This window comes from Drosophila mauritiana, chromosome 3R (genome assembly GCF_004382145.1).
Source record: "Drosophila mauritiana strain mau12 chromosome 3R, ASM438214v1, whole genome shotgun sequence".
NCBI classification, from domain to species: Eukaryota; Metazoa; Arthropoda; class Insecta; order Diptera; family Drosophilidae; genus Drosophila; species Drosophila mauritiana.
In genome coordinates this window covers 10,916,254-10,932,154 of record NC_046670.1, presented here as the reverse complement: position 1 = coordinate 10,932,154, position 15,901 = coordinate 10,916,254, and the positions used below count along the sequence as shown (strand labels likewise).

At 47.9% G+C, this 15,901-nt stretch overlaps 2 protein-coding genes across 13 annotated transcripts in view; both read right to left on the bottom strand.

Annotated features, from left to right (window-relative positions):
• Positions 1-2: 2 nt before the first annotated feature.
• LOC117144962 (NACHT and WD repeat domain-containing protein 2) lies at positions 3-6,892 on the bottom strand. The gene is made up of 12 exons (XM_033310421.1): positions 6,748-6,892; positions 6,251-6,660; positions 5,824-5,968; positions 5,542-5,767; positions 5,005-5,446; positions 4,699-4,899; positions 3,144-3,992; positions 2,698-3,090; positions 2,321-2,634; positions 2,159-2,262; positions 964-2,088; positions 3-896 (listed from the first exon to the last, which is right to left on the bottom strand). The coding sequence occupies exons 1-12, from the start codon at positions 6,848-6,850 to the stop codon at positions 10-12; spliced, it is 5,199 nt and encodes a 1,732-aa protein (XP_033166312.1). The 5' UTR covers positions 6,851-6,892; the 3' UTR covers positions 3-9.
• A 952-nt stretch (positions 6,893-7,844) lies between these two features.
• The window catches only part of LOC117143765 (unconventional myosin-XVIIIa-like), a 29,755-nt gene continuing 21,698 nt past the window's right edge, over positions 7,845-15,901 (bottom strand). For 3 of the 12 annotated variants that reach the window (XM_033308583.1, XM_033308587.1, XM_033308589.1), the window contains 6 exons: positions 12,344-12,712; positions 11,999-12,277; positions 9,867-10,825; positions 9,421-9,804; positions 9,186-9,359; positions 8,091-8,672 (listed from right to left, as the gene is read on the bottom strand). In XM_033308583.1, the coding sequence (XP_033164474.1) occupies positions 8,519-8,672; positions 9,186-9,359; positions 9,421-9,804; positions 9,867-10,825; positions 11,999-12,277; positions 12,344-12,712 (2,319 nt within the window). In that variant the 3' untranslated portion in view covers positions 8,091-8,518. Of the gene's footprint in view, positions 7,941-8,090; positions 8,689-8,989; positions 9,360-9,420; positions 9,805-9,866; positions 10,826-11,059; positions 11,348-11,998; positions 12,278-12,343; positions 12,713-13,622; positions 15,353-15,901 lie in introns of those variants that run through there. The other 9 variants (XM_033308584.1, XM_033308588.1, XM_033308594.1 and 6 more) reach the window with 7 other exon arrangements.

Below are 15,901 nucleotides of genomic sequence, written 5' to 3'. Positions count from 1 at the left end.
CGACTTGAGTTAATCGGCCACTGGCACGACAATGTCCTCCGTAATCTCTGTGAGCAGCTCCTCCTCGCCATCCTCTCCTCCCTTGCTGGTTTTGGCGTAACGTGAGGAAATGGTGGCCACACGAATTGCCGCCTTGAAACCAACCCGGGCCTTCATTTTGGCCAGCTTGGCCTTCCAGTTCTCGTCGCGGGAGGGCAAGTCGTTCAGGTACTCATTCATTTCCTCTTTCTTTGGATCAACGATCGCCAGCACCGACATACACCCGTCTACAGTTCCCAAAACGATAGCGCGTCCATCTTTGCTGCTTTTGATCGCCGTAAGCTCGGCCTGCAGCCGGTAGTTGGCTATCATTTCAGTGTCCGTGGTGCGAAATACGCGTATGGTCTTGCGGCCGCTATGGTAATAAGCGACGTACTCGTCGTTCTCCGTGAAGATACAGATCACCGAGAACACGCCCTCGGCCACCTTGGGTATAAAGGTTTTAACTGTGGTGCCTTTGCGCAGTTCCAACATTTCAAGTCCGCCGCGGGTGGGGGCATATAATCCACACTTGCCGTCTCGCGTAATGCTACCGCCCCACTTGGCAATGGAGCGGACGTGCTTCTTCGTCTTGATGTCCATGACGCTGCCCTTCTCGCTACTGATCACGGCCACCTGGTTGGCCTTGTGCGGCATCGGGACTAGTGAAATGACCTCCTTAATGGAACAGCCCTTCAACAGGACTTTGGAAACAAATGCTCCATTTGCTGCGCTGTAGACGCCCAGGCAATCTTTGTTGGACTTATCCACCGTAACCACCACAATGTATGCGTTGTCAGCTGTTATAACCGACTGACGAAAAGGCATGCCTGTGATCATCCGTATGGGGAATTCGAATCGGAATAAGATGGCGCCCTCTGCAATTATGTACTCGTGTAAGTTGTTTATATTTTTTAACTAAATGAGTATAAAAGACTAACTCACCAGGCACGGACCGCATAGTCGTTATCGCCGTAAGCCGGTTGGCTTCATCTGACGACCCTCCTGCAGCTGCTGCAAGAATATCTCGCTGATTTATGTTCGGCACAGACACGGTGAGAACCTTATAGCCGTAGTCCATAAGGGTGATTTGTTGAATTCCGGGTTGGTCGTCCCTAAAAACTACCTGCTCCGACACACGGTTCCACACTAAAAACTTGCCAGTCTCCGAGGAGATGATATAGCGTCCATCCGGGGTGATCTCGGCATGTGTGACGATGGCGCCCAACGGACTGTCGGCCAGCTTGGATAGAAGGCGACCAGATCGGGTCTCCCAGACACCCACACAACTGCGGGTGACGGTCACGGCCATATCAACCTCCGACAGGCTTATGTCGTCAATTTGCAATTCGTGACGGTCGATGACGTGGACCTTCTCAAAAATATTGTTGATGTTCCACACTTTTACAGAACGATCAATGGAGGATGTGACCAGGTTGTTCCAGTTGCCGATGGTCAGCGGCTCCAGTTGAATAATACGTCCAAAGTGGGCGTCCAGGACCTTAGCCAACTGACCAGACTGTAGGCACCACACATACAGGTTCTTACGCACTCCGGCAACGGCATAATCCAATTTGGAGCTAACCATGATCGAGTTAGACTGCATTATGCGAGTGGTAATATTGCGCACTCCGTGCGGTAGGGCCAAGTACAGGGCGCCCTCCCGTAAACGGCACTCTTCCGCTGCATCCTTATCCTTGCTGCCAAAGTCCCAGATTACGAAACCCTTGCCAGCCGTCCCCAGTAGCATGCGATCATGTTGATCAAGCCGTAACTGCAGCAGCATCTCCTTGTCATCGTTCTCGAAACGCGGCAAGCTCTCTACTAAAGTCCAACATATGTCCCCAGTAACCTCATCTTCAATGAAGTCGAACACGGAGACCTCAAAGTTTTCTTCGTTGGCACATCCATAGGCCCGAGTCCTAGCTTTGTTCATCACCATGGCGCTAAAGAGCAGCTGACAGTTGGAGTAGTGGCCACCCCGACACGAGTCCAGTCTTAGACGCATGTCGTTAATGGAGCCAGACCAGAAAACTACGTTGTAGTCCGCAGGATTGAAGAACTCCATAGCTAAATAAATAGACGTACATTGTGAGATTACGATTAAATTCCTTAGTAGTCATTATATATATATACTTACTTAAGATCTCCCAATCTTTATTTTCGCCGGGAACTTCAAACGTATCTACAAGATTGCCGCGCATATCAAATTGGGCCCAACGAAGCTTGCAGGTGATAAACAAACTTAAATCGAAAAGAATGAGTGAGGTGCAGTGGTTACTTAATGGTTACTTAAACTTACTTTTGATTTAGTAGATAGAGGCCGCTGACTGGTCCGTGGGACTCCTCGAAAGGACTGTTGATTACCACAAACTCGCTGGAGAGCATGTTGAGCAGAACCGTCTGGTTGTTGTTCGAGTAGGCGGCAGCCCATTTGTTATCTGGACTCAGAACCAATTGCTGCATAATGCCCTCGATGCCGGGATTCACGTCACGCGTCAGGTCGGAAGTGGAAAGGTCAAAGGTGATGAAGTGCGTCGATATGGAGACCATGTAGCGCATGTCGCTAGTCAAGCAAAAAGCAAACACCGCGAACTGGTGACCCTCAAGGGAATACTACAGGTCAACGGGGCTTCTTATTATCAAGTTTAACTGTTACTAAAAGACTGAGGCACCTACTTTAAGTGGTCCACCTGGCGTGTGCAGGCAATGATTCACCGGAATAAGAGCGCAGTCCTTGGGGCCACTCCGATCGCAAGCTCGTAACAGCATTTTGATATTGGGATTACCGCCAATCTCGGGAAGAAGACGACCGACCAGCTGCGGTGCCAGCATGTTCGGATAGATGGCCAGGATTGCGCCACCTAGACGCAGTGCATCGGAAACCAGCATAAGTTCTCGCTTGGCTTCCTTGTCGTCGGTGTTGCTGGAGGCATCCTCGAAATCCGCCAGCACCGCCTGCAGTGGACAGCTGGATAGCTTGGCGTGCAGCCAGTCGTAGTTGAAGAGGACGTGCTCGAACAAATCCTTAAACCGTCGCGAGCGTACAAAGTGAAACGGCAGCTCACCAAACTAATAGGGATCGAATTTTTATATAATAGAGCTAGGTATGTGGACCAGCTTACCTTGCGCAGGTTGTAGCGTTTGGAGAGTCCATCCTTGCTGCTGAAGACCAACGGCTGGATGGGCACCTTGCGATCAGCCGATCCCTCTTTGTCCGCCAATCCGAACCTGTGCCGCTGAATCTCTGTAAACTTAAACGGTTTCGGTACACCACCGCCCCAAATGCCAAGATAGTAATCTGCAATCATGGAGTGAAAGTAAATGGCCATGTTCATGTTCTTAAAGTAGCGCTCCTTGGCGGTGTCCCGGAACTGCCGGTGATACCAGTTCATCACGTTTACACCGTCCGCCTCGCGTTCACTCAGATAGTTGGGCAGATCGTTGCGGATACGGGTCCAGAGAAGGGGCGGAATACGTCGAGTTGGCGGCAAATGATATTGGTAGACATCGTCCAGCACCTTGTCGTCCAGCGATATGAGATCCTCCAGCTCGCTCTCAGAAAGTCCCGATTTAGAGGCGGTTATGTAGGCTAGAGCATGGAAAACCAGTATACGACCGTGTTGTTTCTCTACCCGTTCGAACAGCAGCATAATTGAATCCATTACAGTGTTGGCCAGGTGCGTCTCCTGGGGACGCGTGTAGCTCCGCCAACGGCAGATCTCGGCGAAAACCAGCTTAACAAAAATTGGCAAGGAGCACTTGCTGATGGCATTAGCCACCAGGCGCCACTGGTAGTTGTTAAGATCCCGGCACGCCGTCTTCATCCACATCTTGATCACGTTCATTGCCAAGTCCTCGCCCAGTGCTGTGACCTCGATAAAGTTCTCCTCCACGTCGATCATCTTGCACAAGACATGGTATTCGTGGGACACCGTCGGATTTGCCGGTTCGTTGGCGCATGAGATGATTATCTGGAATCAGTCGGAATCGGATATATATGCGGGGACACTGGGATTGGGTGGATACCACGCGCGGATCGCCTCATGCAGAACGGCTTCCTTGCGATGTCGTTTTGGGTGAGGTGCCTGCAAATGTTCTGGTGGCGGTTTCTAGTGATTTTGCTTAGCACGCACAGGTCAAGCAATTGGAAAAACTTACTCAGTTTCCCATCTGAGTTGGGGCATGCGGTTTCATGCAATGTATATACAGGGCGTATGAGCAATGATGATGATGCAGGGGTTTAAACAGGGTATTTAAAGATAAAGGATTCGAAGCTCACTGCACATTTTTAACACAAATTTTGAAAATCCAATAAATTTTAATTTTTTAGCAGTTCCTTTTGCAGAAAAATATATAATTTTTCTCTTTTTGTGAAGAATTTATATATACATCAAATGATTTTACCGTTTTTGTTCCTAACAATATACAAAATATTTTAAACTGTCAAGGTCTTAGGTGCTCAATAAGTGGAAATTAAAAATATCATGCATAATTATATACAGTGTCAGGAGAATAGGAATTGTACTTCCATAAAAAATTTCGAATATCATGCACTAAGAATAGACGCATAGAGATTTGTTATATTCACAAAAGTATTGAGAAGTATATCATGCACAGAGAAGAAAGGAAGAAAAACAAGAAAGTGGACTTGGAGTGGCGTCCACAGCCAGGGCTCACCTTACAGTGCGGGGGCAGACGCGTGGGTATCCATGATACCTTGTTCGAGTCTTGGGTGCCCGTCAGCTGGTCGACTGAGTCGAGGTAGATGGTGAGCGGCTGGGTGGGGCTGGCGTAAGTTAGTAATTGCTTAAAGTGTGCTGTTAAGGGAACAAGATCATCGGGTATGTTCTCGAAGGGTAGCATGTAGTTGTAAGAGATCTGATTGGATTAGGGAAGTGTGTGTGTGTTTCGGAGTAAGAGGTTAGAAGCATTTAGGGTTAGTATCCTGGCTTAGTATGCTGGCTGGTACTGAATGGACTTCACCTGCTGACAAATGGAGATAAGGGTGGCCGTCAAGGCACTGGAGTCCGGCGTGGTGCCCAAGAAGCGGATGACATTGATGGGCCGGACGTGGGCGAACCACTCGGTGGCCACGAGGGAAACACTCTTGGAGAGCAGGGAGGTTTTGCCGCAGCCTCCGTCGCCGAAAAGGACAAGTGGCTTATCTGAATCCCCCAGCATGTAGCGCTTGATACGTTCGCAACTTTCCTCGCGCCCGTAGAATATCTTGACCGAATTGTTGCAAGCGTGCAGATGCTGAAGGATCTCAGTTACTATCTGCCCCTGTGCACTGGAGTCTTCTTTGCGCATCGCCCTATCCACCAGTTTCACTACGTTCTTATAGAAGTGAGAGATGAAATGATTCAGGTACTCCTCGTGCGTCTCAATATCCAGTCCCTCCCGTCCGATCCATTCCACCGTGTATCTGCAAAGTGCACCCCCAGTCCCCACATCAGAAAGAATTAGCATCCTTATCTTTCTCCTCCTTCCGCCGGCTTGGGCTCTCGTTTCATGCCTTACTTCTGGGCGTTAACGGCCTCGATCTTGGCCGGCAAGCGGACGTCTCTCAGGTCACTCAGCAACTTGGCCGACTCCGTGTCCAGGCTGCGGTTGATGATGTCCACGAACAGAGAGGCCTTTTTCAGGTTCTGCAGATTAATGTTGTTGATGTACCTCACATAGGACAGACAGTGGTTCTTTGTATTCTTGACGTTCAATATTCCGTTGATCACCTCCCGCTCCGTCACTAAACGCGGACCAATTTTTGTTGAGCTACCACTACGTTTGCTACTTGCTACTTACCCGACATGAAATAGTTGTGGACGTCCTCCTTGGACATCTTGTTACTGGCCCCCAAGGAGGCAGCTGCCTTGCGCAGCAACTTCTGCATCTTGTTCAGGGTGTCCCACCACACAGCCTGATCCTCCGCCTGCAGCTTGGGAACGCGCTGGAGAACGGAGTCGTATATAAGCAGTTAATTCTTACTTCTTAAGAAAAACTACATTTTGGTGCATATAGAGAATTAAAAAAAAAAACTTTATATATTATATACACACATCTCTGATAACTGGTTACTAAAAAACCTAGCGTTCTTAACTAGGACTATTACTTACGAAAGTCCTTCAGAATGTTTGAATTTAATAGCCAAAACTTAAACACTTCACTTTAATTTTTTAAGGATGCTCCCCAAAATTAAGAAAATACTTAATATTTTCACCAGAAAACTAACCTTGTTGTTGAAATTAATTAAAATCGATGAGATGGGCTGCAGCACCGAGATGGGTGGCACTGCATTGCTGTCCTTTTTGTACCACAGATCGAGGATGGCGCGGTCCACGCCCATCGAGGTGAGTTCCTCGCAGATTAGGGCCAGTTCGGAGGACACTATGTAAGTGGGAATGGGCCGGTAGCCGTACTTCTGACCCAGGAACACGATAAAATTCGGTCCCATCGAGAGCCGCTGACAGTTTTTGATCTCGCGCATGCAGAGCTCCGTGGTCATGTGATCGTCAGTTGCCTCATCTCGCACACCCCAACGCATGTCGACCACCTGAAATTCCAAGCCGTGCTTCTCGCGACAGTAGTCCTTGATCCGCGGATAGCACTTGGCCATCAGTGTGTTCCGCTCCATTGTGGTGTCTGTGAAAATCCGGATTGCATAACAATTTCACACTTTCCCGCAAAACAGCCACACATGGCCAAAGGTTACTTGGCTGTCGGACCCACCCGTGAACGTGGAGCTGGTGAAGATGCGCACGATTTTCGAGCTAACCGGCGGCAGGGACTCCAGCGAGCCCAGGAATATGGAGTCTATGGTGCGGTCATCCATATTGGTGCTATCTTTAACTACGCCGAGTGCCGCAAATGCAGCTCTGCGATTCCGTTCCGCAGCCTTTGAAATCCAATACGTGTCTGCGCCATAGCGGAGACCCAGAAACTGGCGTAAAGTCGCTGCTGTTTGATCGATAATCCGGATACGTGGCGCATTTGACAGTCGCCTAGTTGACGGTTGTTTTTGAGTTCAGCTCGACTGACGGGCACGCGGCATTTCCCTCAAAAAAAGGAGGACCAAGCGGAGAAGTTTCTCTGAGTAAGCCACCTGTTGCCTACGCCTGGATTGGAAAGCCATCGCTTCGCTTTATGGATGTCAGACGCCTGATTGATGTCTGGGCCTCTGGCTTTGACATACAACAAGTGTTTTCAAGTGCTCGAGCCCATCCCCCCAAAGGCGGTAAGCTTGCGTGCCTAACTTTCATTGAAGTCCGATCCAGGATTCCAGGCGTGGGCGTAGGACTGCGATTGTTGCAACTTTCAAAGTCACCTGGGATGGCGAATGCCAAATGGTGCCACTTAATGGGTTTTCGGCTCCCTTTCGGGGGTAAGTGGGTGCCAGATTTATAGCCCCAGATCTGGCATGGGTACACGGTAATGTCTTACACTTTTGACCTCGGCCTAGCAGCGTGCGTGCTTCCTCAAATAAATCAATGTGCCGGTGGAGCTCAAGAGTCCTCTCACTTCTTATCCGGAAGTTTAGTTTTGGGCCAAGTGCAGCTTGTGCGCCATTTTACGGTAATAACCTTTGATTGTTGTGCCTTGATTTGAAATTTGGGCTAACTAAATTGAGCAGGGCTTTCAACATTATCAATTAAAGCTTGATCTTAGGATTTTAATGGTGAAATATATTTTGACGCATGAATTCGTTGGATTGTTGGCCCATTTCACAACGCCGCCCAAGAGTATGCAATAACTTTTGACACCTCAAAATGCTTTTCCTTTCGAAATTATAACATTTAACTTTCTAACAGCCAAGAAAAAACACATTGTTTTAAGTTTTATAACAATATATTTATTTGTTTATATTCGTTTTGTTAGTTTTTATAAAGGTTTTTATGAATCTTTCCCGTTACTTGGCGTTATTTCTGCAAAATTTCGTATTCAAATATTAATTATGGTTTTTATTTTAATGATGAATGAAGCTAATGATGTTTAATTACTGATGTTGTGAATGGGATGATGATTCGTATAAGAATATGAGTTATTTGTAAAATACTCGCATTTGTGAGTTTTAATTTGATTAAACGTTCAATTTATTGTATTTGCATACACTTGCCTATGATTTTGAAACGCGTTTAACTAATTTTATTTAAGTTGGCTATAGGATAATGGACTATGCTCTATAGGTGTTAGTTCAGTTTCGTTTTTGTTTTTTTGTTTTTGAGAGAGATAAAACATGTTAATCACTTTTTGTATAGGGACTGTCGCGCAAATTAAATTAACTACAACTCAGCATTGTTTTCAAATGCCTATTGGGTTTTATATTAAATATTATCATGTAGCTATATTTCGATAATAAATAGTTAAACGTATTGAACTAAACAGTAATAAAATAATAATCATAAACAACTAATAAATATCCAAAAAATAAAAATTACAAATTACAAGCTGCAGCCCCAGGTGGACATGCCCCGTACAATGGATGGATCTACTGCTTGGCCAGCTAGGCATTATGGCCATTATGCTGGCCCGCTGGCACTGTTAACTCCATCCTGGTAGACGCTGCAGGTTTTGTGTCCGGTTTGTTGGCCGGTATGGCTTTGGCCGCCAGTGCCAGCTTATGAATGTGTGGCGACGATGGCGACGTCACTGTTATTCTACAATAAGAAAAAGCTAATGGTTTACACGCACACACACGCGGAATGGGAGGGACGGGTTGTTGTTGTTGTTGCGGAGCGGAGCGGGGGCGGTACAGCGGATCAGAGCGGAGCGGAGTTAGGAATTTTTGTGTGTTTTGGTTTTTGTCACATACGCATTAACATATTTACACGCATCGTTTGTTTTGGGGCGTTTCGTTTCGGTTTTTATGATTTTGTTTGAATTGGCGGTAGTCGTTGGAGAATTGCAGCGTTTAAGTGTCGGCAGCGGTTGTCGAGTTGGTTTTTGGGGTCGTTGGTGGATGTGGATTGAGGCGGATGGTTTGCATGTATGGTTTAATTATTTAAATTAGATAAGCCGGCAAATAGCAACAGACCTTACAGACTAGCTAACTAGCGATAGGCATATTAAGAGTCAGACAAATAGAGGGTGAGTGAGTCTACGCTGTGTGCTTGGGCCTTTAATGCTTGTGCTGCTTTCTGCTGTTCGAGTTGACTTCGTTATCAGCGTACCTCGGGCTGTTGTCGTCCTTTTCGAACACCACGGTGCGGGTGGAGCTGACAACGCTGCCGCCTCCGCCCCCGATGCTGCCGTTCAAGGACTGCTGTGAGCTGCGTTTGACATGAACTGGCCGAAGTCGATCCTCCAGATCACTGATAGAGCCCACCGAACTGAGGCTTTCATCACTGCAATGTATTGAATATAATTATTACCATTCTAAGGATAAGTATTCATTCATTCAGTTACCTTTCGCTCAGCTCCTCCTCGCCCTCTTCCTCCATTGCCTGTTGTAGATCAGCTATTCGCTGTAAAGCCAGTCGCAGATCATTCTTAAGCGCCGCTCCCTCCGACTCCATTTGCTCCATCTTCTTCTCGAGGTCCTTGCGCCGGGTGAGCGACTCCTGCTCGCGGCTGGAGACAACGTGGAACTCTTCGCGCATGTCGCGCAAGCTTTTTTGCGATTTTTTGATTACATCCTGGGCCTGCATCTCACGCATCTTTGACTGCGTCACCTCGTTCTGCAGTTTTTCCAGAGCCTCTTTGTGACGGTTCACCTGCACTTCAAGGCGAGCCCGTGTGGCCTGCTCTAGTTCCAGTCGAGACTCTAATTCCTTGGTGCGCAGCTCCAGTCTGTTCCATAAACAAAATAAAATAAATAAAGTTGGTTAGAAAAATGAGCTACCATATCTTACCGCTTGGACATCATGGCCATAGATGGATCCCCCAAGTTCTCAACGTTGTCCAGTCGGTGTTGCAGCTCGGCCACCTGCTCCTTGAGATTATTGCGCTCTGCTTCCATTTCATTGAGCTTAAACTCAGCCTCGGATACGTTGATCTGCTCTGTATTCAGTTGCTTTACCGTAGCGCTGTACTTCTTCATCAGCTCGCCCAGCTCCTCCTCGTTCTCCTCGATCTGGGCCTGCAGCTCAGCCCGATCTCTGTGTGCCGCATTGGCTCGCTCCTCCGCGTCATTCCTAGCTCGATGCGACTCATCGAACATGGCCTGCACTTCAGTAAGTTCAGCTTCCGCAGTTTGTCGCGCTTTCATAGCCAGCGAACGAGCAGATTCGGCATCCTCCAGTTGGTTACGCAGTTGTCTTATAAGCGTCTTGCCAGGCGTGTCAGCCTTAAGTCGCTCCAACTGTGTCTGGGCGTCCTTGAGCAGGGCCTTGTATTTGCGAAGATCTCGTCGTAGTTTTTGGTTGAGCGCTTCCTCGGCGTCGCGATCAACACGATCGCGATCCTCCATGGAGGAGAGACGACGCTCTAGCTCGTGCTTCTCGCGCAGCAGCAGAGTCCGCTCCTCGTGCTCAGTTTCCAGCTGGCATTCAAGGGCTTTAATCTTCTTGTAGCCATTGCCGCGTACTTCTTCCAGCTCTTCGTCCCGCTGCTGGGACTCACGGCGCGCTTCCTTGCGCATTGTTTCCAGGGTCATCTCCAGGCGAAGCTTGGCTTGCTCGAGCAACTGTATCTGACCGGCCATCTCGTCCAGTTCTTCCTCCTGTTCCTTGGCCCGACGCTCTGTTTCATTTTTGGAGCGCCGCAGTTGGGCGAACTCCTCCTCGGTGCCGCCACCAAAGGTCATCTCCTCCAGCTCGCGCTGTAGCGATGCAAGTTTCTCCTCCTTGAGGTCAAGATCCAGACGGGTGTCCTGAAGAATAAATAACGCCAGAATTAATAATTGGAACAATGTCCTAATTTTGTTATGGTACCTTAACAAACGTCTACTTATTCTTAAAAAACTAAGATTTTAGTTGTAAACTAATTATAGTTTCACTCTGATACAAGCCACTTAGTAATAAAGGTAGCTTCTGCTCATTTAGTCAGCTAAATTGCTACTGTTTTCTGGAGTTTAGAGCTGGGATCAGTGCCTATTCAGACTCACTTGAATCAGACGAGTTGAGTAGCGGAAACTCATGGCTGTACTGGCCTGGGAATTTCTGTTTTTGTGCCTCTGACCCTCGGTTTGTGCTATCTAAATCGCAGTGGTCAGTTCAGTTATCGCCCTTCATGGAGGCTCTTCCTCTTCCAGCTAATTATGAGTATCGAAAGCGTAATGAGAACGCCGCCAACGTTTTAATTTCTTTTTCCAGTCCGAACAATCAGAACACAGAGACAACGGGACAGACGTAGACGGAGGAATCGTAACACACTATATACTCCAGATATCGCACGTTGACGTTCTTCGAGCTACTGTCGAGCGGAACCGAGAAGAAAGCAGCAAAGCGAAGATCCACAAATGTGTGACCAAAAGGCCGACAAGAGATACAAATACAGAGACGGCCGGAGACAGCCAGAGAGTGTCTCGAGTACAGGCCGATAAAAACATGAAACTCCAAGAATCGAGAACCCAGAACCATAAACATCTCGACTGGGTATGGAACAATGCAAGAGAGCGGTCGCACATGCGTACATGTCTCAGATGATCGGTGTGGGCAGGTAGGCAGTAGTCTAGGTAGACCGTGGAGCGCAGTGCCTCAGAATGTGCATGGGCAAACGAGCCGAACGAGTTTCTGAGTCGGAGATATCCAGTATCTCTATCTGTATCTCGACTGCAATGTGCGCACAGTGCCGTACCTTGCTCAAACACTGAGCAACCAGTGTTTTCTTAAATATTCATATTTACGAACCCATATTTATGGCACAAAAATATTGAAATAATTTCCTTGTGTTTTTTATAATCCCAATGTTATGAATTACTAACTAATTTTAATTGGCTAAAAAAATGTATACATCTGCTGACTAGTGTTCGAGAAATGTTGCTCGAGACTATTATCAACATGTTGCCAAGACTAAATGAAACTATGTTGCAGCAACCACTTACCGCCAGCGTTTGCTCCAGCGTAAACTTCTCGGCCTGCAGGACGTCCTTTTCGCGACCGTAGCGCTCTTTGGCCTGCCGCTCCTGACGCGCTGCATCCTGCAGGGACTGACACTCGGCGTCGAACTTGCGCTGCTTCTTCTCGAGCAAATTGTTGCGCGCATTTTGCTCCTCGAGCAGCATGCGCAGATCGTTCATCTCGTTGGTCATCTTCTGTGCCTTGCGCTTCCATTGGCCCACAACCTGACGTTGCTCCACAACTTCTTCGTAGGCATCGGAAAGCTGAAATGGCGGGGTGGAACATATTACACTTCCGTGGTGTAGATATTAGGAATCATGTTAACCGACCTTCATCTCCAAATGCTTCTTGAGCCCGACCAGCTGTTCCAGATCGTGCTCATGCTGCGTGTGTAACCGCCTTTTGGTGAACTCCAGCTCCCTGGCCACCCGCTCGTACTTAAGCTTGTAGACGCCGCCACCGACCCCATCCTCGTTCTCTGCATCCTCGTCCTCAGAGATGCCATTCAGATCGGACTTGGCGCATATCAGCTCCATTTCCAGCTTCTCCGTCGTCTCCTGAAGGTTCTTTACCTTGTTGGCTTGATCGCCCAGCTCCTTCTCCAGTTTCAAGCGTTCGGCGGTTTCCGCCTCCAGCCGCTCGGTGGCTATGTGAGCCGTGGATCGCTCCTCGGCCAGGTCCACCGTCAGCTCGGATAGCTGCAAAGAAATTGATTTCGAAAGATGTAACACATTCATGATTGTGTCCTAGTTTTTCACGTTTATCTGACTATATATTTGAGTTTAACGATTTTGTTTTCTGACTAACTTGTGTCCAAACAATTGAAATTATTATTAACAAAACATTGCCGGAGTGCCGAGATAAAGTGAGTAAACGAACATTGATCCACAAAAGTGCGAGCAGGAATTGATGTCATCTGTATTCTTTTGGCATTCCCATGACGTTAAATATACTAGAGAACCAGCAAGCATTGGTAAAAAACTAAAATGAAGCGCTGGTAAATGGATTTTAGATCACAAAAAGTGACAAGGAAATTACTCATTGTGACGGATCATTTACTAAACCACAGATCAAAGCATATCTGTCAAGAAAAGTACCAGAGTTCAATCTTATTGTACACCACAATATCTAAACTGACTCAATAAAATGCTGAAGGTCGGTTCAATGCCCACATAAATATGTGATCCTAAGATCTACGAATCTTCCAAATAAATGAATTTCCAGAAAATACTATGGAGAACTAATTTTGAATGTATCCAGCCCACAGAAACATTTGATTTATTCTATTTTGCCACAAACAAATAAAAAAATGAATATGAATATGGAATATTTTCCTCCCGCCCAAAAGAATTCGAACGTGTGATTCACGCAGTATTCGATTCCAAAAATAGATCCTTGTTCAACTCAGGTGTGGGGGATGGCGGAGGAGCTTCGCCGCTGTCAATGTCAGCATGGAAGCCCCATCCTATGGCCGGTGTGTTTTGTGTTTGTTTAGGAATTTAATATTTATGAGGAGGAGACATCATCACCCCCACTCAACAACAGATTTAATAGTAGAGAGGCGGGAAATTGTGTCAGCAACAAGCTCAAGGTTGGCGCAACTGATACCTCATCATCCTCCTCACGAATGGTGCGATCATCATCATCGTCATTTTCCCCGGTCGTTAGACTAATGGTGGCCACAGATGACTCCCGATCCCGGGCAACCGAATTCCCACGCGACGTTGGCGTATGGGGAAGCTGTTTGGCCAGTTGAAAGGCCTTGGTCAAGATGTTCTGCGAGGAGCGAGTGCGTCCCACCGATCCGCAGCGCTCCATGCTGTTTCTCTCTCGCTGACGCTCTATTAGCGAGATGGTATCGTAGTCATCGTATCCGGAACAGGTGCTGCCTGGGGTGGTGCAGCGACTTTCGGATCCTCCTGCACGACCACTATTGCTGGTGTTTCTTCGCGTCCTCCTGGCCATGGCCGTCCACTCCTCCTGTACATGATCTGTGCGCTTCAGGAAATTCTGTATCTTCTCACTCAGATAAGCGGATGATGTGCGCGGATCCTCGAAAGAGGGCGAAGCACGCATCGACTGATGCACCGGCTGCCTTTGGCATCCGAGCACAAAGGAGAGATTGCCATCAAAGACCACAGGGGAACTCTCCAACTGTCGCATTTCGTAGGGATCGACTCCACCCGACCCGCGCGTGTAACTCTGCGGGAAGACCCTTCGCGGTGGCGTCTGCAGTCGTGAGTTCGAGGTGAAGTTGGAGATCGATGACTGGGTTGAGCATCGCGAGGACACGGAAAAGGCCGGACTGGGCGAACGGTTTACTAGGCGATGACGGTCACTGTCCGCTCCTGTGGGAGGATTCAGTGGCAGTTTCAGCGAGACCTCGTACGGTATTTCAGAGTCCTTATTACCCAGCAAGGACGATGAAAGCGACGAGCTGCCGGCACTGCCACCAGTGGATTTCAGTGTGTATTTGTTGGTGGTGTGCTGGTGGCTCAGTGTGGAACGTGTGGTGTGGCCATTGCTCAGCACAGGACTCTGCTCCCGCTGCTTGGGCAGCAGGCGGAGCTGCTTCCTGGCTTGGCTGGCAGGTGGTTTGGGTGGGCGTGCCAGAGGGGCGGATCCACTCAACGTAGAGTTCAACGATGAACCGCTGCTGTTGTTGGAGGCGAGGGTTCCTGATCTAGGGCCGCCGTTCATGGCTGCCAGTACGCGAGCCAAGAACTTCTCCTTTTCCAATCGGTCCGATTCTACAGGTCCTGCATTCTCCTCACCTGAAGCTGCAATGTCAGCAGTAGCCTCATTAGCAGGCGACAGGGGAGGCATGGGTTCGGATTAGTGCAAGCGGGGCTGAGGGGGTTAGAGGCTTTCGTTTTTGGGTTTTTTGGCTAGATGGTTTGTTTCTGTGCAAATTTCCTTGGCCAATATTTGTCGGATTTTCGTTTCTGTTCGCAAATTTCGAAATTTATGTCTCGTTTTCGTTATGCCAATCGAGTTGGTTTTTGGTGTAGTTGGTTTTCGTGTGTCGGTGGGGATTATATTATGCTAGGGGCTGTCAAAAACTTGAGACCGTTGATGCAATTTAAATTTATCTCGGACTGAATTTTTCTGTGGCTTGTTGTTGCTGCATTTATTTTGGCCTCAGCACGCGCGCGCTTCAAATTGCCAGCTTTTCAGATTTTCCTTTGTTTTCGCTGGCTTTTTATTGCTTTTGGCAGCGATTCTTCACGCACGCACGGCAGGGAAACGAATCGAGACAGATCAGATCGGATCGGTTGGGCTCGGATCGGATCACATCGAATCTCCCGGACACGGCGCTACGGGCCTCTGGCGAACGCGACGTTTTCTCGGCAACTAAGTGATGCGTACGGATTTCGCTTGGTTCTGGCCAGCAGAAAAGCTCACCGGCAATTTGGCTCTCCCATTGTGGCGAACCAATAGCCAGATAAATCTCTACTTCTCACGAGGGAGACGAGAAGAGACGCCAGTCGAGCCAAGTCAATTGCAATATCGGAGCAGTTCCGTCTATCACATAATCTGCGGATGTCTCTTGATTTCGACCAACTGTTGATCCCATAATTTGGCAATCTTTGGCAGTATTATGTAAATTTCATCGCATCGCATCCCAGCTGCAACTCAACTGTTGCGCGACAAAGTATTATTAATGATCTTTTAGTGCATTTAAAAATACATCTGGCTATTCTGGTGTGCGATATGTGCGAAACATTGCCTAAGTATCCACATCCCATCCCATCCGTCCATCTCCACCAGAATATGTACGCTCGCACAGAGTCTGAGAGTCAGAGTCAGTTTGGTGTTCAATGCCCAAAATGCTATTTTTAACCCACTTTAAAAACGAAATAATTGAAATGAAAGAGAATGGAAAT